Source organism: Macrobrachium rosenbergii, chromosome 27, assembly GCF_040412425.1.
Source record: "Macrobrachium rosenbergii isolate ZJJX-2024 chromosome 27, ASM4041242v1, whole genome shotgun sequence".
Lineage (NCBI taxonomy): Eukaryota > Metazoa > Arthropoda > Malacostraca > Decapoda > Palaemonidae > Macrobrachium > Macrobrachium rosenbergii.
Window position 1 is genome coordinate 37,716,283 of NC_089767.1, and position 26,020 is coordinate 37,742,302.

Genomic DNA, 26,020 nt, shown 5'->3' on the forward strand with positions numbered 1-26,020 from the left:
GTGCAATATTCCTCATGGCTCAAACATCTGAATTTTCCTACATTTAACGAAGAATTTTTAAAAGACGTTTTACAGGTTGCAATGTCAGAATTTCAGTTGAACCAACTTCCTGTTAGGGACGAGGGTGTAACCAGGAATGGGACCACTCTGGTTGTAAGCATAATCACCATCGCCTCTAGTACGGTGTGACGCAAGGGGCCTTTGTGAAATTCTGCCACTCACGTCTTTCCTGTATTTATTTTGCACAAATCTCTACTCATTTCAAGTCAGTCTACTTTCTCATAGTTCTCAGTCAAGTAAATCTGGCTAGATATTGGAAAAGATAAAGAAGGGAGATGGAAGAAACCAGTAATAAAATTTATTTCAAAAGTAAACCGGGATACAGGATAAAGGAAACGACTTGGAATAAAAGACAAAACTAGACTGCGGGATAATAGTGGGAAAGGAGAGTTAGGTACTGAAATATGTATTGAAATATACAGGAAATGGAGAGGAAAAGTTAAAGAACAAATATGCAACACCACTTTTGCATCCATATTTTTTCAGAGTAAGATTAAATAATTGAAATTGAATATCATCGACATATAGGAAGAAATTTCATATAAAATTTATGTGAAAATATGGATTAATATTTGTTGTTTTGAATACAACAGCCGTATGAAGAGGACACAGATTAAATATATGGAAAGTTTTTATTGAGTGAATGCATTATTTAAGATACGACAAATCTTTTATCGTATGTGAAGAAAAATATGAAAGGAAAATGTCGAATTGAGGAGCCGTTGCAAAGGCAAAGCTTGAACATCGAACAAGGTTACAAGAACATGATTTGATCCCGAATTCCCGAACCTGTAAACAAAACATTGAAAAGGTTAATAATTATGATAGGGCACATTTTATTGTTTCACATTTTCGTAACTTTCATACAACAGAAATTGTGCAGTTAGTGGAGAAAGTCGAGAAAGAACACCAAGAGCCAATGCAGTTATATCAAGATGAACACCAGCAGCGAAAATACGCCCTCTGTCAACTTCACCCTTGACCCTTTTGATGATGAATTAGACGAGGATGATGATATTTTAGCAGGCGTATGATGAGAGCATACGGTAAATATTTTTTGTATTTTTTAAGTGTATCTGTTAAATTCATTTTCTGTTTGACTAGGCTAGCTTGTATTTTGGATAAAATTTTCGTAGGTTAATTGTTCACATCAGTGTGTATGCCAGAAGATTTTCGTCTTACGTTTCGTTTTTTTTTAGAATGATAATGCTTTTATTTTGTTTGCAAACACAAACCTTATGGATTTCAAGCAGAAATTTAAGGTAAAATGCCACAAGAGGTGCGCGCATTAGGCCTATTTCCACATTCTGGTTTAAAGAAATTTAAACGGACACACCCTAACCCAACCTAACCTTCCCTTGAACTAACTTAAACTAGGGCACTGTGCCCTGATCTGGCCAGAGGGCACCCCTCGATATGACGTTGGGTTTAGCAGTATGTGTGTGCAACTGTAAAAACTAGATGGTAAAACTGAAGACTACTACTGCAGCCTGATTCCTGCTAGGCGCTGGCTGAAATATTTATCACCTTTTGTTTATGTTATGTCTTTTGTTTTTGTTTGTGATATTTACAGTTTTTGTTTATTTACATTCATCCTGAAGAGGCGGTTGCTAAACACTTTGCCCAATTTGCATGTAAACTGGTAGTTACTTAACCAGAGGGGTGTGGTAGTAGTCTTTAGTTTCACCAACCATTTCAACAAGGTAGGATAATTGCTTATCTGACCTACCCTAACTTTGGGCACTGGGTCCTAATATTGTACATATTTCTCTGGTTAAGGTCACTTTCAGTCGCTCTAGTAACTGAGTATATACTGTACAGTGTAATATAAGCAATACTTTGTTGATATATTTTCTTTTGAGAAGTTCTAAACATGTGAAGTATTTTTTTTTACTGCTTGATCAACAGGTCAGATAAAAATGGTATGAATCCTGGTCCATCATTTGTGAAAACATCAAATCACAGGACATTTGAAAACCGATCAGTTGAATCCACTTCGGGGTTTGACTTGGATGCTGGAAACACGTGGATTTATCCTGTGAATTATCCTCTACGTCAATATCAGTATGCAATTGTCGAACAAGCCTTATATAAGAATACCCTTGTCTCATTGCCAACAGGTTAGTTTTTGTGTAGTTATTTATATATTTTTTAGTTAAACACTCAAGTCAGTTTCCTTAATAAAATGTAACGGTTGGCATTTTGATGTGTTTTGAATAATTCATTTTAAGAAGCTCATTGAATTTCAGTGATTTATGAGAATGACGTGTATATGGCTATAGAAGACTTACTATGTATTGCATTTCTGTTTTTGAAGCTGTCTTTAAAATTACCAAAAGTTGGTAATGTCAGCGATCAGAAAAGAATAAGAATGATGAGAGCAATAACCTTATAAATCCTCTCAAAGTGTAGCAAATTATTGTAGAACTAATTAAAAAAATTCTCCAAAATTACAGGTCTTGGCAAAACTTTTATTGCTGCTGTTGTTATGTATAATTTCTACCGCTGGTATCCACGCTGCAAAGTAGTTTTCATGGCGCCAACCAAACCTTTAGTAGCTCAACAAGTAGAAGCATGTTTCAATATTGTTGGAATACCTCAGGAAGATATATCTCAAATGACAGGTAAGTTTAACTTGGTTTTGTCAAAGGGAAGTTTATTATCACGTGAAGTACATTCATCCTTATTAGGGTAATCTCTTGCCAGGTCCTTAGTATAGCATTTTGGATTATAAACTTTTGAAGCTTGTAAAACATTGCTATTGTATGTATTATATTGATTACGATTACAGTACTGTTACTGTTACAGCAGTAAGTGATGTAAATGTCAATTTTTACCTTATTTTTTTTCTCATTACCTTTTACTACAATGAAAAGTGAATTAATTATAAGTCCCAAGTGATGTATAAAGGCTGTGCTATATTATGTATCAAAGTAATTATTGATGTTAGCTTTTAACCTGAGATACTATGTAAAAATTATATATAAATACAAATGCCCCTTAAAATCACTGACAGGATATAAACTTTTTTAGAAAGCAGCTAGCTGTATACTTAGCAAAGTTTTGTGTAGCCTACAATGTTAGTCCATAACATGTACATTTTTTAAGCCACTACTGTACATCTGAGATGCAGTACTGTATACTCTTGCATACCATGTGACTTGCTCGGCATAATTTGAAGGTTGCATCGTAATTACATTAAAAATGTGCAACAAAGAGCTACAAAGTATGTGTTGAAGAAATTTTTGAATATTAATTGTTAGTAAGGAATGCTGAACTTCATTTTGGCTTATTTTCTTAATTTTTTGTCTTAGAGTGTAGTAGGCATTTTTTATCCTTTGTGAGTTGTGATCTAAATTTATTTCGTAAAAATTTATACTAGAATTTGTTACTTTGTTGACAGTTAGTATATGAAAGAAGAATAGATTATATAGTAGGGTTTAGCTAAGAAAGATAAGATAATCAGTGGCAATTCTTCTTCTTCTTCTTTTTAATATTATTTTGTTATTATCTTGAAAGGGAGGAAATATTCTTATTTGCATTTTTTTCAAATTCCAAGGAATTAGTTTTCATTATCATCACTAGGATCAATGGCCCCAGATGCACGAGTACAAGAATGGAAAGAAAAGCGTTTATTTTTTCTCACACCTCAAGTTCTTACAAATGACTTTGCTCGGGGGGCTTGTCCAGCTGAGTTGATTAAGTGCCTTGTCCTGGACGAAGCTCACCGTGCTCTTGGTAACCATGCATATTGTCAGGTCAGTATTGTTATTGTTAATGTAAGGTGTATGTATGTGACCCCTTCTCTTCTGCCTAAGCATGTGCATACCACAATTGTGTGGACAGTGTCAATTGACAGCAATTCTTCTGGATTGAGCATCATGTTAATCTCGCCTGTATTGCACCACCCACCTTTGATCCCCATGCACGGATCAACTGTCTGTGCAGCCCTTGTCAACAGCTTCTAGGGGGTTTGATGCCTGTGGTGTTGACCTTAGAATCCAAACATACCAATCATATTGAAGATATTAGACCACACCAAAGAATACCTCAGTGCTTAGAAGCTATGGCTGTTTCATTTGTCAGTATATAATTGGTCCTTCTTCCTATATGCTGATGGATTGTAAATACATGCCTTGTTTACATTTTCTTAAAACTTTAGACTTGTTTAAATATTATCTCGTGTGTTATGTTGTAAAATTTAGTAATTCTGCTTATTATTAATTGCTGCATACATTTAGGTCTTTATTAAAAAATTTTATTTCAGGTCATGAGAGAGCTTAGAGAGCGCCGTTGTGAATTTCGTGTTTTAGCCTTGAGTGCCACACCAGGATCTGATATAGCTGCTGTCAAGCAGGTAATAATTCTCTCTCTCTCTCTCTCTCTCTCTCTCTCTCTCTCTCTCTCTCTCTCTCTCTCTCTCTCTCTCTCTCTCTCTCTCTCTCTCTCTCTCTCTCTCTCTCTCTCTTGAAATGGATTTTGATGTTTTATCCTAATTTCAGTGAGACTGTAGAGCAATGATGAATAGTGAAAATTATTCTTTTAATGCTTTTAAAGACAAAAGAACAAGAATGGCATAATTGTACTGTTTCAGTTCTTACAGGAAAAAAGGTAATAATTTATTCAGCTGCAAATATATTTTCTTTGCTATTAATTTTTTTCAATTTAATCTATTCTATTGTTTTCATTTGCGAGTACAGTAGACCCCTGGTCTTTGGTGGGGATGAGTACCACAACCCCCATAGCTAAAATGCATTCACACGAATGGGCGCTTTGACATCCCTCTAAAAATGCTTAGAACTGCATAACTAAATACCATTTTTTTGTATTGTTCAAACAAAAACCCCTCTAAAAATACTTATACCCCCTCTAAAAGAGGAGGATTTTAATAGTTTTATCACAAAAGTGCATTTTGTCATGAAAATAATATGAAAATATAGTAATTAGTGAATATTTTGAATGAAAAATACTGCAAATGGGCAAATTTTCTGCAAATAACGTGTATATACGTTCCACAGAAAAATCCATGAATAGGTGAAACTCTTATGGTTTACAGCAATGTGTTTGATAATGTATATTTCTTGTATTTGTCCCAAGAATTTGCAAATAAGTACATGCTTAGGTTCATTATTATTCAGTGTCTAAAGATAAACTTATGATGGTTCATCGGTATTCTGTTTAAAAGATAATTTGCATTTTTTCAGGTGCTGACTAACCTCCTCATATCACACATTGAACTCCGAAGTGAGGATAGCCCAGATATTACACCATATTCGCACCAACGGAATATTGAAAAGATCGTCGTTCCTTTGGGTGAGGAGCTTACAAATACCAAGAATAGGTTTCTTAATGTAAGTGTTTGTATTGATGCAGTATTTTCTAGTTTTCAGTTCTTTTTATACACTAGTTTGAGGGCCATTTTCTTGCACTTTCAGACACTTCAGTGCAGCAGTTTATTGACAGGTTTTGTTATTATGAGGTGATATTAATCCTTTGAAATTTTGATTTGAATTCAGTGATTTGGGTAAAACATTGGAAAATTATATCAGTATCAGTGAAATTGATAATGTTAGAATTATCAGTACTTTATTATCGTAAATGGCAAAAGGCAGCTCAGAGGCCTGGCAAGCTTCCACAGAACAGAATACCTATACGTATACCTCAGTCATCATGGAATCCTAAAAGAGTTGAGAAGCAAGTATCAGTGCCACTATGTACTGTGTTTTTGTGTGTGCCATGCGTGTGCTTAGTCTTAAAAGATAGAATTGATAATTAATGTGATCTTCTGTTTATTATAATACTTTTTTCTATCTTTATGTATATTATGAAAACCATTTTGATGAAAGTATGTAAAGCACGAGCATTGTTGGCCATTTACTAGAGAAACCCAATTTTAATAGAAAACCATAGTACACCATTTCCAATATCAGTGTCAGCTCTTATTATTTCAGATACTTCGTGTATATGTCGACAGACTTCTGGATTTAAGAGTGTTATTTACCAAAGATGCAACAACGCTCAGTAAATTTCAGGTAAGACAAGAAAAGCTAAGATCTTTACTGTTTACATTTAAAGATAGGTTTTTCATTTCAAGAAACCCAAAAGGGAATCTCTAGCTGCATTTGTGGCATATATGATTTTATTTGTATTGTTTTACTATAAAATTGTTGAGATTTGTATTATTTTACTATAAAATTAGTGAGATATTGATGTTAATATCAGTCTCTCAGAATAGTACTGTAGCCTCTCATTATAACTACATGATGTTTAGGAAATTTCACTGTTATTAGAAACTTTGACCTTTTTGAATCAGGTTTCTTCTCTTTATTAAATAAGCTCATGGGCTTGAGGTTGGACAGCCCTGTGCTGCTAGAAGCAGTATTTGTAGTAATTACAGAAAAGTTGAGATTTTTAGCAAATGGAATCTTCATATATAGAAATGGCTCAGAGCTTAAGTTGTTTTTATTTCTGTAAGAATTATGAAGTTGAATGTATTTATAGCCTAAGATCCCTGGGAAAACCTGTTTTGATATTTATGTTTACCCTCTCAGCTTCTTCAAGCTCGTGATGCCTTCCGTCAGAACCCACCAGAAAATTTGCCCCGTCATAGATTTGGAGCAGTGGAGGGGCTGTTTGCCCTCTGCGTGACTCTCTATCACGCCTTTGATCTGATGCTTTTGCACGGAGCAAGGTCTTCGTATAAGTTTTTGAAAGGTAATTATGTACTTGAAATCTGTATTTTTACTGATATTAGTAAGGAGGGAATCAGCAGATTGTTATGTAGGTAGTTAATATACAACTGACATTACAATATATAAAAGCTGTCAAAATTTGCAATTTAGAAAGTATACCAAAATCAGATGTTTGAAGTTACAGAGTTTAAAAGTAAATTGGTACATGCTTATGAAGCCAAATAAAAAATAACTGGACAAGTTTTCTACCCTGTAATTAATCTTTCAGAATTGCATTTTATGTTATTTTCTAAACTCAGGATTATGTGTTGAAGGTACCTGTAAACAGAAATTTTTGTACTTTTTGCAAATTAATACTTTTACAAAAACTTGAAAGATTTATGAATTCTTTTTACATCATGAAAAATACAAAATACAGTATTTCCTTTTTTAATGATATAGGTATATATTAATAATTACATCTTTGAATGGCCCATTCTTGAATGGGAGATAGAGTCAAATGATTCCACAGCATATTCCGGATGTCATCCCAATGTTGAGCATTGGAAAGTATTTGTATAACCTTATGTTATGTAGATCAGTGCACTTGCAGAAGAAATATGAGATGACAAAATCCTGTTATATCAACTAATTTTTTTTTTATGTCGAAGTTATTATGAATTATAGTTTTCTCTGTAGAATTTGTTCTGAAATGAAGGATCTCTGAAACTTTGTTCACTTGGGTTTCAAGTATAGCTTTATGCAGATGCTGTCTTCAAAGCCAGGGTTATGTTCACAGGTACTTTAGGAGGTGACAAAGGCAAAAGTTTTGCAAGAGCAGAACTTCTTCGCAATGATGTGTTCAGACGGCTGATGGACGACTTGTCCAAAAAGTTTGAAGTTGACGCAAACCGATCAAAGGAATCATCCATGAACTCTTCAAGCGTCTTCCCCCAGGTTTGTATATTATAGTTCCTAATTTTTATTTTGAATTTGAATCTTCACATCCATTGGCATCATGGTGAATTTAAGGGTTCCTTATTGGACAGGATCCAAAGACTAAACTTGTCAGATTAGACTCAGAAAAAAGGCATAATCAATTTCTTATTGCTCTGCTTATTTTCAAATGCAAAAGCCAAAATGATTGCCACACCTTTTGAAAATGAGTGTAAGGAAAGTAAGAACTGATGAGTCTATCCCCCTACTAAGGGGTAAATCTACACATGAAAGGTGAGGGTTGTATCCCTGTAGGACCAAATAACAAATAACCTACATTCAGTGGCTGTTCCAGCTTATGCTTGTGTTGAATGATACAGTACACCAGATTTGAAAGGCTCCAGTTTGTATTCCTATGAAAAAAACAATTTGCTACATAAATTTGTTATATGTATATCATAGTTAATTGTGAACTGTAGTAAAGGAAAATCAAATAGTAGTCCAGTGGACAGGTATTCAACCTGCTTAACACTTATACACTTGTGCATATCTGCAACTTAACATCCTGTATGTATTGCAAGTCCTATAAATTAAAGAAATTAATCGTCATATAGAGGAAGATTCCTTTCATTATTAATAAGGAGTCAGGCAATAATTCTAATTACAAAAATTCACACAAAAAAGATCAACCCACTTGTATAGAGTTTGTTCCAGACAAGCAGGTTAGATTAGTATCGTGCATCTGGCAACCCCAAACTTCTTACTTGAAGGTTACATTAAAAGTCTGTGAATTAAAAAGGTTTTTGCAGTGTCAAGTTTGCAAATGCAAGAGGGGGATCTAGCTAAATATGTCCCCCCCCCCATAAGCATAAATAATTTTCAGTAAATATTTGATGGAATGTACATACTAAAATTCTATTATTAAAGAAATTTCCTAGTAAAATTGGTGCATATTGAAGACAGATGTGTCTGATTGACAGGCAAATACATTATTGTACTCTAAGGAATCATTTGGGCAACATTATCTGTACTCACTATTTAGAATAATGTAGAAATATTTCAATGGTTGGTTATTTCTTTTTTTTTTTTTGTAATACCTTAGACTTCTAGTACCAGCCCCATGAAAAACACAAGGGAGTCTTACGTGATCAGTCATCCCAAGATGTCTCATTTGTGTGACCTAGTTGTGGACCATCATCAGAAGTTTGCTAGTGAGGGGAAGTCAACACGCATCATGATTTTTTCACAGGTATAGTTTTTTAAAGACAAGTTTTTCCCTTTTTTGATTAAAATGCTTTGGACTCTAGTTTTGTATGGATAGAATCTATCTCACTGAACTTCTATTGGTTCAAGATAAATAATTAATTCACTTACTCCAACCTGATATTGAGTAATACAAACATCCCAGATATGAGATTCAGCATCTGGTTCATTTTCTTAGTTCCTCATCACTAAACTTACACTTTTTTCATTATTGTAAATGGGGTTCGTTTTTGGTCTTTTTTGGCACTGTCTTTGATGATATTTATATACTTCATTGCTTGACACGCCTCAGTTAAAAGTGGATCCTTCAGATCAGGCTTGAGGGGGTGCTAGAAATGGGTAGTTGTCGGTTTAAAGTACGTCAGAATAATAATAAACCGTAAGTCCATGTGGTTTAGTTAATGAATTTGTCGTTTGTCATAAAGTGAGACCACCCAGGACAGGTGGTCAAAAACCTCTGGCTGGTCATGTTCCTCTGAGAGATCTTTGAAAGATTTGAACAGTGCTTTAGAAGGTGTCCTTATCTATCTTCTGTGGAACATCATTGGCTTTTGAAAGATTGAAGCACATTATAGTTTTCTGTATCTTGTGAACTTTAATATTTTTTTTAAGGGTAAGGTCTGATGTAAGTGGTAGATCAACTGCCTTTTAATTCTTAGTGTGCATGAACCCTTATTGAAATAGAACATTTTCTCACTTATCCCTCAGGAAAAAATCTATAAAAGACTTCATTGTCAAATCACTTGCAGAGTCAAATTACATTTGTTTTCATAGGCATCACATCACATCACACTTCAACAACAGAAATCACCTTGATTTGGAAGTTTACTGAAGTATGTGTATGGCTGTCAGGATTTTTTTTACTATATAGGAAGCCAGTGAAGCATTTTGAATATTAAGTGTTGATTGTTTTTCTCATAATTTTCTCAATAGTTGAAGTTCTTGTTTACAGTATCGAGACAGTGTGCTGGAGATTACAGAAATGCTGCATCATCATGAGCCATTAGTGAAAGCCATGAGCTTTGTTGGTCAGGGTACTGTTGTGCGTGGCTCTCGTGGTATATCTCAGAAGGAGCAGTTACGGGTAAATAACCACATGATTTTATTTTCCTAGTTCTTTTTCCTATTATATATTCCACCAGAGGCTACAGAAATGATAGTTTTTGTTGCAGTGTGTAAAAGCAAAATGTTGAAATTCAAGAGCAGATTGCTCAAAAAAATGATCTCACATAAGAAGTAGCTGAAAGATTGTTTAGAAGCTGGAAAACAGATTGAGATCTCAACTATTAAGATAATTTGGATGTGTAATGAGAGGAGCATTCAGGCAGACAGTGTGGAAAGTAGAAAGGCAAACAAGGAAGGAGCTTGAATCTCCAACCCAGTGAAGCGTAAAGATAAAGCTAAAGTGATTATGAATAATTTTTTGGTCTAACTTTTTCAAATTTTTATTTTAATAATGCAACCAGTGATTTATGAAACACTGCGCGTAAAGGAGCTAAGCTCTGTAGTATTTGCCGTAACATTCATGTTGTAGTAGAGATTTCTGTTGGGTATTTCCGTCAAAGATTGATTGACAAGGATATGTTAGTTTTTTGTGGTGTTGGAAAAATATTTGTTGGTGTGATACACTCAAGTTTGGTTTTTAATTCCACAAATAAAATTTACCTTTCCATTTTAGGTGGTAAAACAGTTCAAAGAAGGTGGTTTCAACACACTTGTGTCTACATGTGTTGGAGAAGAAGGTATGGTCAAAATTTATGGTTTTATAAATCTTACAAAGGATCAACTTTGTGAATTATTGTCATTTTTACAGTTGGTGCAACAGATGTTGGTATAATTATTTAGTGTATATTAGTTAGAACATAAATTCTGTATTTCCCTTGGTAATTTCTGTTTCCCATGATGAGTTCTGTTTTGTTATTATATTCAAGGGCTGGACATTGGAGATGTTGACTTGATCATATGTTATGATGCTCCCAAGTCTCCGATTCGTCTGGTACAAAGAATGGGTCGAACTGGGCGTAAGAGAGAGGGACGCATTGTTGTGCTTATAACCAAAGGAAAGGAAGAGCAGGTATTTTTTTATATTAGCATTATTTTACTCAACTGGGGATCGAGACATATTTTTAACTTTTTTTCTAGGCTTTGAAACCAAGTTGAAAAATAGAATATGAATACTACTTTGAAACGCCAAGGCTTCTGAACATTATTTTTTATCTTGCAGATGTACAATGCCAGTCAGTATCAGAAGAGGAGTATTAACATTGCTTTGGCAAACAAGGAAAAACTGAATCATTATCTTTATGCTCATTGTTCTAAAATGATTCCTGCAGGTAGGAGTTCGCTCATTTGGTTTACTTCTGTCCCTGTTTCTCCTTTCACTTATTATGTTAAGAGGGTGGTTGGCACTTCTCCTCATAGAGTTCCAGTCATGCTTTTTCTTGTATTTGTAATAAGTTGAAGTATATTAATAAATTTAAGCTGTACATTATTTTAAAGTGATAATTGTAAACAACTACCCATCCGATGCTGTCATCTTACCCACTTGATCTATTGTCCAAACAGAATTTTGCACATGCTTTTTATATGTTAAACAGGAATCACTCCGACTTGTCAAAAACTTCATATGAAAGTTGATGAATGGATAGTCCCAACTAAGAGAGGACGAAAGAAAGCTTTGTCTTCAAACTCAACCTTAAAGTTTCCGTCACATAGTAGCTCTACTAATAAGGTATGTACTAGTCTTAATATTAACAGTCTTTATCAGGATTTTTATTTATCATATTAAGTAAATATGTGTTCTTTCACATAATTCTTCTTGTTATAGATTTTGTTGATATTTTTCTGCAGGTTTTTCTTTACCTAAACCTAACACTATTAATTAATCAGTTTTCTCTTGGCAAGTCGAAGTAGGTCACCAGAAAGTAGTATTCATTAGAAAACTTATTTAGAATGGTGTTTCAGAATTTCATCATGCGGACATGTTCATTATCTATGCCCAGTATTTTAACTATGGATATAGTAAAGGATCACTTTAAGGCTTCTTATCCTCATAGGAGTTTATACTGTATAATATAGCGACTGAATTAGGGTAATAATTTTTTTAGTGTCCTGTTTTGTGAATTTCAGGAAAAGCATGGATTCCTTTCAGAAGAAGAGTGGAATTGGTATAGGGATAATCTGTGGGTGCCGAGGGAAGATTTTAAAGCCATTCCTAAACCTTCTTTCTTGTGTCTGGATAGTGAAGGTAAGAAAGCTTACAACATAGTCTTTAGTGACCTAATTTTAGATGCCATTTAAATGTCTCCTTATGTGTTATAGAGTTTATGATTTTTACACCGAAAATTTGTTCCTTTTGTGATTTCTTCAGCTATTGTATTTAAGAGCCCTCTCTTCCTTCAGGAGGTAATTGAACTTTTTAACATCTGTTGTAATTGGAACTGAAGTAAATTTAATATTAACATCTGCATTAATTTTTATTTGGGCATATATCATCAGTACCATTCCTTCATGAAGTTTAGGAATTTAGTGAATTTTTTTTTATAAGTACAGTGCAGTGATCTTTGTGTATTTGCAAGTCTGCAAGTAAAAATCATTAATTGGAAATGGTGGTTTTTTTTTGTAAAAGATTATCCCTGAATCAGCTAATTGGTGATACCCATCATTATTCACCATCATCATAAGCACTAATACGATAACTATTCCGTGTAAAGGTTTAGATCACAAGTCCTTGTCCTGCTATTTCCAGATCAGACCTCACAAATGTGTCCATAAATAACGAAAACTCAAAGTCAAGTGTTAGACTAAATACCTCTCCTCTATCCCTAACTTACCTAAACTATTACTGTGTTATTATACTGTATATGTACTTGTAGTATGCTCACAAGTATATACTGTAGGGTAATTCGTGTAAAAAATACTGTGTGCTAAAGCCTAGATAAGTCTCATTCAGTAATGAATGTCAAGCTCATCTGTGTGAAGATTAATTCTTTTATTTGTAGAATTTTTAAAGGAAGTTATCAAAGATATGATTCTGGGTACATTTTTTCTTATAAAAAAAGTTTGACTTTTATTTGTAATAATAAACTGAATTTCTGTTTTTTCTAGAATGATTATTATTGCATGATATTGGCCAAGAAATTATTTTTCGGTCTACTCGTTTCATGTCTAAGTAGCTGTCGTTTATTTCCAGTTCAATTCTGTTTCATTCCATGTGTGAAATTGGTGAATTTTATTGTAGCATGTATTGTAGTGATTTTAGTCATTTCATTGCCATATTGTTTTATTAATTGATATTAAAATTACATTGGATTTGCTTTTCTTGTTCATTACTGTGAAGTGTTACATTTCAGAGGAGGATGGGAATTTCATTGATCTCGGACTGTACCAGCCATGGCACAATTCATTGCAACAAGCTCATCACATCGGTCATTCTTCACGCAGTAACCATCTTGTTCAGCTTACTGAATTTGTTAATTTACAAGTCACAATTGGGCCTGATGAAGATCCATATGGATTAGAAATGGCAGCTTTTTTGGATATGTCTTATGTAAAAGGTGTGTATTATATGGTTTTGTTTATTTACTCCCTGAGGTTTATTAGTATTGTTATTATTATTAGAATCATTAATTAGAACACTGAGTTAAACCATTTGACTCAGACAAGTCTGGTGTTGAAGGTTTGTCTTTTTAAATTTTCTTTAAGAAATTGTAGTTCTTTAAAAATGTATAATTGGGTAAGTCATTATTGTTGAAACTCCAAAGTACTTTGATTTTCTTCCAAACCCTGACTTTTACTTTGGGATGAAGTTTTAAATATTTAATAAATAAAACCAAATTTCTCATACAAACCTGTCTATCTTAATTAGCCTTAATTCATTGTCAAATTGTCCCTTACACATAGCTTCTGAAGTTTTGAAAACTGCAGAAGAATAACTTGAAAATCAGTCATGTATCCTCATGAGCATCTTTGACCTATTAGTAGGAAGGAACAGCTAGCCACAACCTATCAGCAGGAAGGAACAGCTAGCTACATGCTTTCCTTAAACTTTGCAGAATAGCTGGAATATGCAAGATGGATGTAGGGCACTTCGTCATGTTTATTGGTATTGCAAAACAAATTAGTCTCTGCCGTAGCCTCTTTACTGTGGCCTTTTGCAGCTTAGGCTTTTAATTCCCTTTGATTTGGGTACACTTGAACATTCATTATATTGCTGTTATTGTTTAGCTTTTCGTTTGTATGAATTTTGATTTAGTAAAATGATTATTCTTATCTTTTTCAGAGGACTCTTACCAGCAGCAGTTGATGGTTCCAGCAACAGAATTGCGTAAAAAAAAAAGGGGGCCAAAGATAGGTAAAAAATCCATAGTTGAAAAGAATACGACTGTAAAGAAGAATGCACTGATTACTTCCATGTTCCCAAAAATATCTCCCAGTACCTTTAGGAACACTCAGAATAACTCACAGGTACCGAAAGATGCCATTAATCATGAAGAATGCATTTCCAGTGGAACGAAAAAAAAGGGTAATGATGGACATCTTGATGATAGTGATGATGATGTCACAGTGATAGATGTTGACTTTGTTGAGGATAATCCCAGAATGGAAAAGAATCAGTTTTCTCAAATTTCTAATCCAAAATCCCAAGCGAGTGACCATATAGTGTTAATTCCAACAGATAAAGACCACATGAAAGTTGACAGTGTAAAGGAGGGTAGATTTATAGATAGCGATTCTAATAAGCAAACTGATGACAATGAAAGTAATTCATTTAAGATAACTAAGCTTCCAGTGTGTGGGAGAAAGTCCCCTCTTCGGATTTGTAGCCCACCCAGGACTGAATGTCTCTTAGAATGGGAAGGGAATGATGAACCAGAAAGTCCTTCTGAAGTTCTCAGGGCTATAGATGAGTGGGTGGAAGAAAAAAACAGAACGACCCTGGATGACTATCATCTTGATAAGCCAGTCTTGAATTGCCTTTTGGACAAAGCAGAAGTTTCATCAGCAATAAGAATGAAAGATCAAATGTATGATGGTGACGATGATGATGATCTTCCCAATCTTAACTTTTCGATGAGAAATGTATTAAGTACCAGTTTATGCAATAAACCAAAGACTTCTTTGGGCAATGAGCCTGTTAAAATGGTTGTCTATGCAGAAGATAGTGATATAGAAAAAAATTTCACTGAAGATGCAGGAAAAGAATATTCTCCAACTAACGAACTAGATATACTTACCCCAAGGAAGAATGATGATGAAGTGGCAACTTCAATCGTTGTCACAGAAGTAAGTCCTATACTTACATCTACTTACAGGAAGCCTCTGAGAACTAACTTGAAGATATGTTCTTCAACCCCAAAAGTTAATGCCAAACGTTTATTTAAAATCACAACACCGGAAATCACTGCGATAGAAAAAAATTCTTTGCTGCTTACAGAGGACACACTCACCCCAAACAGAGGAGAAGTCATTAAGGGAAGCAATCAGACTAATGCCAGCATCAATAGGTCTGCTTCTCTTGCCAATAGAACTTCATCGTTGAGCACTGGGGATAGAATACGCCACAAGCTGAGTCGATTTACTTTTGCAGGCAAGGAATCTGACCCTGGAGTGGAGAGCAAAAGCTGTAGCGATGCTGGAGATGTGGACAAGAGTGAAGAACCAGATGTAGTAAAAGATGAAACATGTAAGTTTGAATTATATCACGTCGATCCACCTGATATAGGAATACATAGCACTCTTGAGGATATCTCGGGTGAACCTAAAAATAAATCTTTTCAAAGATCATCACAACGAATGCTGTTTAAAGAGAATACTAAAAGTTTTGAGATATGTGAAAATATTGCAAATTCTGGCAGTACAGACATGAATCGGAATCATCAGGTGAATAAAGAGATTGAAAAGCCAATTAGTAAGGAAAATAACAGATTACAAAAGCATGCAAGAGATTATGAAGGCAGAAGTGTAGTTTCTGCCAGATTAAATGATAGTGCATCAAATATAAGTCATGCAAATAAGGACTGGTCATCCAATTTGAGGGCAACAAAGCAAGAATCAAACCTTGAAGAAAAGGTAATTCGTAGATCTTTTTGTAAAGATAAACACCCTAACAGTGATTCTCAGGACAATAAGTCTCTGTTACAAAAAACACTTGACAAGGTAAGCTTTGATCTTAGCCTAGACGAAGATATTTTTGCTGATATAGAAATGAATGATTTTGATGAAAAGGAAAGCAATCCTAGTGTATCTGATAGACATAAAGAAAGTGATGCACAGTCTTCCAAAGATTATGGTGGTCCCATTAATGCATTCCAACCAAAGTCACAAAAACTTTTGAGTGCCACGCAAATTATTGATATCATTGATCAGAGTGCTGGTGAAACTAGAAACGATAAGTCAGTTCGTGAAAGTTCATTTAGGAAATCAAAATTGAGTAGAAACTCTCCCTTCCAAAGAAAACAAGTGGTATCCCCAGTGAAACTTGATGCTGAAAATAAGATTGCAGTGGCATCGAATGATATAGGTACTGTAGATTACAAGAAAATCACTACATCTGCACAGAAGAAACCGTCATTGTTGAGCCGAAGAGCCAGCTCTGAGAAGGTGGATACTGAAGCTTGTCCTAACTTTTCCTTAATGGATGACATAGACTTTGATGATGATGATTTTCAAACAGATAGTCCCAACCCATCTGTTCCTCAGTTTGACTTATTTGGCACTGGTGAGTTCCAGCCAGTTGTAAATGATTGTGTTAGATATGAATCTGGTAAACAAAATGAATCCTTAAAATCTGATGATCTATCCAAGAAGCCCCCATCCTCTGTTTCCAAGAAGGAGCTTTCTAAGAGTAATTTGTCAGATTCTCTTGGTGAGTTGGGAAGTCTTACGAGAAAGTCTTCAGAAAGAACCCTCAAGAGATCATCATCTGAAGATGGCAGTTCGTTGCATTCACCCCATTCTAGTAAAAAGGTTATGTTGATGAAAAGCCCGGGTTCCTTTTGTGCATCTCAAGATACCGTTACATATGGAAAAGAGGAGAAAGAAAAGCATGCAATGTTCTGGGTTCAGATAGTGAGGACAATTCTTTCCATAAAAGTAATTCAGAAAGTAATAGTTCAAGCTCAGTGCTGGATAAAAGAAAGGTTACTACAAATCAGGAAAATAAATCCTTTGAGGATGATGATGATGATGAGGAGGATTTTAGACTGGATGCTCGTCTTGCATACCGACAGGCAAAGTCTACAGAGGAAACAAAAACAAAGAAGTTATCGAAGCGCAAAGAGGTCAGTGTCCCTCATTTTAAAATGATTCACTGTGATAAATTCTTGCAATGTAAAAGCCAGATAGTTATGCTACACTGTTTTTTTTTTTTTTTTTTTTTTTAAGATTTCTTCTGATTAATTATCTTTTTATTGTGCAGAAAGTGTTAGAATTTATTGAAAGAGAAGCTCAACTCTCCTGTGATGGCATTGCGGTCTCCAGTGATGAGAGTGAGCATGAAGGTGGATATGCTAACGATAGCTTTGTAAATGATTGTACGGAACTTTCTCAGGATCCTAATGTCGAGTAAGTTCATAGTAACAGGTTTTTAACCTTAGATTTCATGTTGTTGGTCTGCATGCATTTATTATTTATTGGACTGCTTTCAGATACTTATGTGGTATTTCCTCTCTACATCATTGGTAATAGTGGCATTTTTTCCATTTAAATTTATGTATAGTTTAAAGTTAGAAGCCTAACTGAAGTGTGTTGTAATCTTCATAAAGTTGTGTATTGTAACTGCACCAGTCTTTAGGAGGCTGAATGACTCAAGCTCAAAGGATTTTAATTGGATGCAATTTTTACAGCATTAAAGCCATCTATCTGAAATCAATTGTGAGTCCTGTGAAAAGAGTGAGGAATCAATATCTGCCCAAAGTACAGTGTCTATCGGATACTGATGAACACAGTGAAGAAATTGATGAGGTAAGTGTTGTCTTTTTATTAATTTGTATAAAGTTATGCTAATTGTATTGCCAGTTGAGTGTATGTCATACTCACTTATTGAATGGTTATTTTGTAGCTGGTGACTATTAGCCATTTGTTTCATGGCAAACTTATTACCTGTAACATAGCCTTTCAGTGCACCTATGTTCACAGACATTCCATTCTTGTTGTAAGAAAAAATACTTACAATCCCAGCAGTCAGTTTTGTCCATTTAAGGACTTTAGTGAGTCCATTCCTGGGAATTTTGACAATGATAAAAAAAAGAAGAAAAGTATCATCTTCAGTGTTTTGTGATTTGTAGAGTAAGACCATCTAATGTACCCAGGGTAAAGGTATTAGGCTGTCAGACCTGTCATAGTAGGCCGCTATTTTTTCTAGTGGTAGTATCTCAGTGGGTGGTGGTGCCTGGACAAATCTACCACCTACAAAATAATCAGTGATTTAAAAAGATATGTATTGTCAGTTGAAGCATAACTTGAAATGTTACCTATGTTGTTATTTAAATTGTTGATGTTATTTACAGTAAATTCTGTATATTTCAGGAAGGTGGTCTACCCTCTCAATATATATATATATATATATATATATATATATATATATATATATATATATATATATATATATATATATATATATATATTTTTTCTTTATAGCAATGCCATTTGCTAGACTCAGGCAAAGTAAAGCTATGAACATCTGTATAATGTGCATGTAACATTAGAGCTTTATTATTATTGTAAATGCTTGTAGTTTTAAGAGAACTAAGTTGCTCTTTAAATTTATTACTGTTAATTTTTCAGAGTGAAGACAGCTTTGTTGTTGGTAATGATGTTATAGAATACAATACAGAATATATGGGAGAGAGTATGCTCGCTGAAGATTCAATTATGCAAGAGGTAATTAGACTTGTCTTACAAGCCAGTCCTTCTTGGTCATTCTTTACTCACTGCCTCCTCTCATCTTCATTCAGACACTTCTCAGTGTTCAGAGTGGATATAATTAGTATCCATGTCTGTTATCATCCAGGGGAGCTGCCTCTCTTCTACACGCCATCTAATCTGTGTCACTTACAAACTCCAACAGATGTTCCCCCTTTCGTTTTCAGTGAAGTAGATAGCTCATGACAGTAGTAACAAAATAGCTGCCTCTAACAATAAGGAAAGAGGAAATTGTTCTTGGTGAATACAATTAATTTTAAATATTTTGGTGCCATTGATATTAATTTTTGTGTTTTCTTAATTCAGTTTGTTGCTCTTTTACATTTAGTTTTATGTTCGTTTTGAAATGAATGGTACTGAATCACATAGGCCACTAGGTGGGTGAGATGATCACTTAGAACCAACTCCATCTTTTACATTTTCAGTTCTGCTTGATTTACAATTTTCCCCATTACATACAGCAAGGCTGACTGTATTATTGTGATTACTGCGGTGATGATGATGATTCTACGTTCACATAAAAATTTGGATATTTAGCAAAATTTCCCTGGAGTTTGTGGCATTTGTTAAATAAATTGTCTTCAGAAGTATAGTTTTTTGTTTTAGTTCAATACCAATAAAAGGAAAGCAGATTTTCATATTTTAAGTTGATGTAGTTTGTTGAGTTTGACTTTTGACAAGAAAATGATTTCCATTTCAGGCAATTCGTGAAAACTTCAAGTGTAATAAGATCGGAGAATCTCAGAAACCACCAAAAAACAAGCGGAAAAGGATAGTTATAAACGACTCATCAAGTGAAGAAGAAACAGAGAAAAAGAAATTGAAAGTATGTGAACAAATTGGCAAGGAGGGAACAAAAGTTGAGAGTGGTGGTGAAAATCAAGGGATGGCAGGTAAAAGAGTAAACAAGCGGAATAACTTCTTACAGTCAGATGCTCTTGAACCGGGAAATTTGAATAAAGAAATTACCAGTATTAGTGAAAAGTCAGACTTTGGACTGGGTTTATCAAATACGGTAATTTGTGATAGAACTAGTTGGGGCATTACCCCTAGGGAAAGTCTTGCAAAAGGTTTAACAGAGAAAAAGGGTGATGTGCCTTGTAGCAGTTATGATCAGAGCAAACTGAGTGAATCTTTGAAAAAGAGTAATGATATGAAAGGTCATGATTTAATCCTTCGTAGTTCAGAACAATTTGATGCAAATATTACTAGTGATATACCTATTAAGAAATGTTTTGTAAAACTGTCAAGTATAACAGCAAAGACCCCTATTGGTAAAAGTGGACCACAGAATACAAAATCACTTTTGTCACGTACTTCCTCATCAAATATTTTGCCTTCTACAAGTTCTCAAGAGACCACTTTCACCACCTCATCATCTGATGAAAATGTAAAAATACATAATCAGGTATGTATACTGTTGTGTCTCTTCTGTCGATATAGTATTCAGAAAATAAGGTTTTCTCAGTACAAATTTGTGTCCATAGAATGTATAGAATCCTTCTTAGTTAGTTTACAGGGTTATTAAACAAGAAAAGATCTGAAGCACCAGAAAACTATAAATCTATGTAGCAAGAGCTAACTTTCGTTTCAGTAGTTGTCCACTTGTGATGATAATACTGTACGAGTGTCACTATTTTCTTCTTTAATGTAGGCTGATGTCATCCTATGATAGCCAGAGAATGGAAATTTTTTCTACTGTATATTTAAATATACCTCTCCATAATCTTATTTATAGATTCCAGGACTGGTGCTTGTTGATTCCCACGAAGTGAATGGTGGAGGACAGATTGTTTCCAGGTTGAAGTTGCAGCATGGGCTAAATACAGCAGTTGTTCAACTTGGATGTGGGCAGTACGCAGTTTCTACTCGTATGATCATATCAAGACTGCAACTGTCTGGTAAGATAGTGATATATTATTATTGTTAATATTATTCAGAAGATAAATTTCAGTTAAATTGAAATTCAGTCTTTAGTGAATATGATGTTCATTGGAAAAAAAGGTGCAGTTTGATATATTTCAAAATGCTTCTATATACAGTAGATTTTCAGTTGGTTTAAATGGATTTGGCCTTTTTAAGAACATTGGATTTTCCTCATAACTTCAAGGCCTCCTTATTTTTATCTGATGACCTGAGTGCATTTGAGACAAGTATTTGTAATTTTCTTGAGGGTTACAGTGAGTAAAAAAAATAAAAGATAAAGAATTCAGCATCCTCATGCATGGTCTATATGCTGATTGTTGTTTGTTGAATGCCAAAAGTCACTTTGAGTTTATTACACTACAGATAGTAGTTAAGAGCCAGTTATGCCTTCGTGTGAAATATATTTAACAGAGTCTTTTTCTTACAAAATAATTCTGGTAACTTTAGGTTGTATAGGACTTTCCAAAACTCTGAAAAATTTTTTTTATTTTGTTTCAGTATTCACCAACAGCCAAAACAGAGACTCATTAAAAAAGCGTGTACAAGGGATGTTGGCGGTGTTTGAAAGGTCTGTCATAATTGTGGAACTTGATAAACAAAGACATGGAGATTCCCCATACAATTTAACTCATGTCCGCTCCAAGTACATTGACACAATTACATGTGCCTGTGCTCAGGTGAACCAGTTGAAAGTTTTGTATTCCAGTGGCCAAGGTAAGTTTGGATTGATTGCTTGACTAGTTTTAGTCTTGCAAGGATAATGTCAGAAATACAATATTCATGCTGGTCTGAGTCATTGCACTTATGTTTATTTTCTTAAAATATCTATAATTGCTAAGTATATTGTCCCCACTCACTGAAACCTGTAAATATAAGCTGTGTTACTTCAAGTTAATGAAATTTTGATTATGAAATATAAATTTTACATAGTGAAATTGTAAATTTGAACATTTGCATGACCATAAATGCTTCTAGGTCTAAGGTTAAACAATTAATAGCCATGAATTATTTTAAACTGAAACACAGTTTGCATATTTACTTAAATTACCTAGAATAATTGAAAGCTTAATTTAGAATTTTTATAAATTTCCGTATTGTATTGAATACAGTAGTTGAAAAATTAGGTCTAAACAGTTGTGGTGCCTTTTGCTAAGTATTAAAAAGTTGAATGTCTTCAGCAATACCTTAAATCACTAAAAAGTTAAAGGGTTTGAAAGGAAATTTTTATCATTACAGGAACTGAAAGTTAGAATTGCAGTAAAATACAACTCTCCATTATTTTGTGACAGTAACATTAGGTCTCTCAATAATTTTTCCATTTTACACCACATTTAGCATTTTGTGTTGTCAAGGAAGGGCCTTTATAATTTTGGCATTCTTTTTTTTTTTAATGAATGTACCTGATTACCATTTTACTTGCAGAAGAAACATCTCAGTTAATTTGGCAGTTGGTAGAACAAGAAAAGAAAAAGGTTTCAACATTCCAGTTTTGCCAGCAGAGATCCAGCGGTGGCAGCAGGTAAGAATTTGTGGGATGTGTGCTGAAGTTATTAGTCATGTCGCCATTATTTATGGATTATTCAGCAGTAAAATTTGGCATTCACTCTGCTACCTCTAATTTTCTCCTTATCACATGCCACTTGTTTGCTTTTCATGTGTTCACACACAAATGCTGCCAAATATATAAAGAAAAAATAAAAGAAAGAAACAGTGGGTGGAGATGGCATTAAGCTGTCTAGTAAATTAAAGCTTTGGATGTTGTTAGAGCTTTCAAGTAAATGGAACATGCAGTACGTACAGATTCTGTTTCGTAAATGGAAACCATTCTAGACAGGATGATGCTCCTCCTGTAATGGCAGCAGATGGTTCAGTTAGAGTAAAGCCTCAAACTGAGTAGTGTGTGTGTGTGAGAAAGGAGTCCTTACTGAAAAGTGATGGGGGGGGGAAATTTCCCACCTCATATAGTAATAGTCAGCAGCCTGAAAATGAAACTTTAAGCTAAATAAAGCTATGTTGTATGTTTAGTGAAACAGTTTATTTTTGGAATACTACACAGAGAAGAATTGTTACTTCTTAAAGTGGTACATTTGACTTTGTCATTTATACAGCACTTGCTGTCCTGGTTTATCTTGTGTCTTTTAGTATTGGTTAGATTTGATAATTTTCTACTTATAGCATTTCAAAGTTTTTAGATTTAAAATTTTCTCTCTAGGAACTTGATACTGTATTTCAGGTTGTCAACTTCTACCGATCCCTACCTCGAATCAGTTATGTGACTGCGTTGTGCCTTGCTTCCAACTTCAGAACTCTTTATGAGTTTTTTAACAGGTAAGCATTATTAGTATTAAGCTTTTCATGTAACACTAAGTATGGAACAGTTGCAGGTACTGCACTGTATTAGGAAGAACTTAGGTGTAATATGAGGGCATTAGAAGGATGTTTGTAGTGTAGAATAAGTTAATATATTCATATGCAATTCAGATGGAAGGGGAAAGATTGTTTGGCAGGAGAGAATTGAGAAGAAAGCATGTTCAATTTTTTTTGCACATATGTGTTCCAAAATAAATATTTCCTCTGTAATGACTGAGCGAATATTAGTAATTGCTGTACTTAACAGGTTCCATATAGCCTGTATCCTATAAGAAGTACAGCTTGTTTTCACTGTGTATTGAATTTCACGTTGTTGCTTTGTGCTATGCGTAATTCAATAAATTGCTGTACTTAACAGGTTCCATATAGCCTGTATCCTATAAGAAGTACAGCTTGTTTTCAATAATTTCACGTTGCAATAAATTGCATTTGTTACTAATACTCCATTAATAGTAAATGACCTTAACTGTCTGGAACACATCCAGGCACACCATTTTGAAATGTTGCCAAGAAGGATCCAGTTAGTACTTATGCCTAGCCAATTCCTGTCACACACTCTTCAAAGTTTTATTAGTATAAAATAAAACTTAAGATACTGTAGAAAGCAGATGATGTGAGTAGATTATATATAAAATATTGCTTTATTTCTTGTAACAGTTTTTACATTAAGCTTGTTTGGGCAGAGCAAAGAGGGAGTAGTAGAGTCAGCTGACAAAACAACATGTTTTGGTCATGTAAATGTTAATTATTGGAAGAAACCATTATTCTTTTAGGATACTTCTATTGTATTCTGTATCATAATTGCACACAACACTCAAAGATAACTTCCTTTGAGAAGTTGAATAACATTTCATATATGAATAAAGTAGTCATAGCTACCAGTGGGTGAGTGCTTCCTCCCAACCCTGTTATTCTCACAGCAGGCTCAGACAGTGCAATCATGAGCCACTTTGCTGTCCTGACCCTGGCAGCCAATGGTGTTGCTCTTGGGAGCTTGACAGTTCTACTATTTTTGTTTTTGTTTTACATTTTCACACATTTTTGCACACTGAAAATGTTCAGTGACACATTCTTTATTGGAATATCTCATAGAATTTTAGATTTAGTATGCAGTGAAACTGGCAGGGATCTGAATCATCCCAAAGGAATCATGAGATGCTGGTCAACTTATGTAAGAGGCCACAGTCACAAATGTCAGTTAGAGGATATCACTGAACCTGTGCATCACAGTACTGTTGCATCAGGTTTCTCACTAAGTTTATGCAAAAACAGCAATGCCATAATGACTATAATAGCAACCATTGAAAACATCGATAATCTTAGGTAGCTATAATTTCATTTTGAATTGGGGTGGGGAGTGAAAGTATGAAGATCAATGTAAAAGGATGATTTTAGACAAAATTCTATTTCTCTGTAGGAACTGCACTTGAATTGTGTGAATTTCTTTTGTGTGTATCTTCTTGTAATTAAAGAAGTTATCGTTTTGCTTTTGCTTAATACTTGTACGTCATATGCTTGTAATTAAGGTATTAGTTAAAGTTTTGTTTAGCTTAGAAGTTTATGATAAACTTATTCCAAGTAAGTACTGAAGTGTTGATTGAACTCAGGGACTGAGGCTGGAGTTTTAAAATTCTCTCGCCCATGAGATTGTAATATTGTGCGTTAGAAGCCATGTTTTTTTTTCAAAAGTTTTTAACTTTTACCCCTCGAAGGAATTACATTGAAAATGCTGTGGTTGCAATTTCCCTTTACTTTCAGCACCCCAGAAGTTATTGCAAAGAAAGGCTGCATGTCACACCAGCGAGCTGCTGATGTCCACCAACTCATCTCCAGAACATTCAGGGCAGATATGCTCTCATAGTATACTGTGCATATATTTTAGACTAATAGTTATGAATACTCAGTACAAAAATGGATTATTTTCTATTTTTATATTTTTATATTAAAAATTTTAATGTGAAACATAAAACATGACTTTTTTTTTAATCATATTACTGTATTTTTATTTGTATAGTATTATGATTCTTTACATTTGCATAAAAAGCAGTTGTATACTGTAATGTACTTATATATTAATCACAACAAAATGCATATTATGAACTTATTTAATAAATATATTTCATTATTTTACATGACAATTTGTAAATACTGAAATAAAAAATATATATTTTTGAATACTTAAAAAATGATAGATATGATATTGTTTCATATTTTTTACTTTAAGATGTTAAAGTGACTGTGATAAGATCATTAAATAAAGTTTTATTTAATTATATTTTTGTTGTTGTTTTTACTGATGTATATTACCTGTTGTTAGGTTAAATTAACTGTGCTGTGGTGGGAAGTAAGTTTCATCTTCAATGGACTGTGTGAGTGCCAATGGAATTCAACCTTATTCCCTCGTCTAACCCAGGGGTGAAAAAAAATAAGGTTATAACACCCATTCAGAAGTGAGAGAGAAAGACATCCTTTGTGTATAATTTGAATCACTAAGTTTACCTGTTGCCAGTGTCCTTTTAACTTCTCACTGATTAAACACCGAATTTTGTCCCACTTTTGAATTCATTTATTTTGTAAATGTTATCACCTTGTGTATGCTTCAAATTCTCTGTTTTTCATTAAGTTTAATATCAGTTATCACGTTTGAATTCATGTGTAGCTATTAAATTTTGTGCAATACTTTCCATTTAGGTTGAACTTCCTACAATCAGATTTGGTATGTTAAAAAAAGACCATCCTTATACTGGCAGTCCCCGGTTTACAGTGGGTCTGGCTTACGACGTTCCGAGGTTAAGATGCTTTTCAAATATATTCATCAGAAATTACAGTATTTCCCGGTTTACGACGCATGTTCCGGGGTTATGACGCGT

At 34.1% G+C, this 26,020-nt stretch overlaps 1 protein-coding gene across 1 annotated transcript; it reads left to right on the forward strand.

Moving 5' to 3' along the window:
* Positions 1-784: 784 nt before the first annotated feature.
* Fancm (FA complementation group M) lies at positions 785-25,425 on the forward strand. Its single transcript, XM_067129574.1, is given in 29 exon segments — positions 785-1,106; positions 1,969-2,180; positions 2,517-2,684; positions 3,646-3,818; positions 4,328-4,417; positions 5,265-5,411; positions 6,012-6,092; positions 6,612-6,774; positions 7,531-7,688; positions 8,770-8,916; positions 9,883-10,014; positions 10,609-10,672; positions 10,862-11,004; positions 11,155-11,263; positions 11,528-11,661; positions 12,060-12,177; positions 13,283-13,486; positions 14,212-17,000; positions 17,003-17,212; positions 17,350-17,495; positions 17,777-17,894; positions 18,717-18,812; positions 19,555-20,262; positions 20,593-20,755; positions 21,279-21,494; positions 22,203-22,244; positions 22,247-22,299; positions 23,014-23,108; positions 24,909-25,425. Coding segments are annotated over 28 exon segments (6,966 nt in total). The 5' UTR covers positions 785-1,106; positions 1,969-1,984; the 3' UTR covers positions 25,012-25,425.
* Positions 25,426-26,020: the final 595 nt, after the last annotated feature.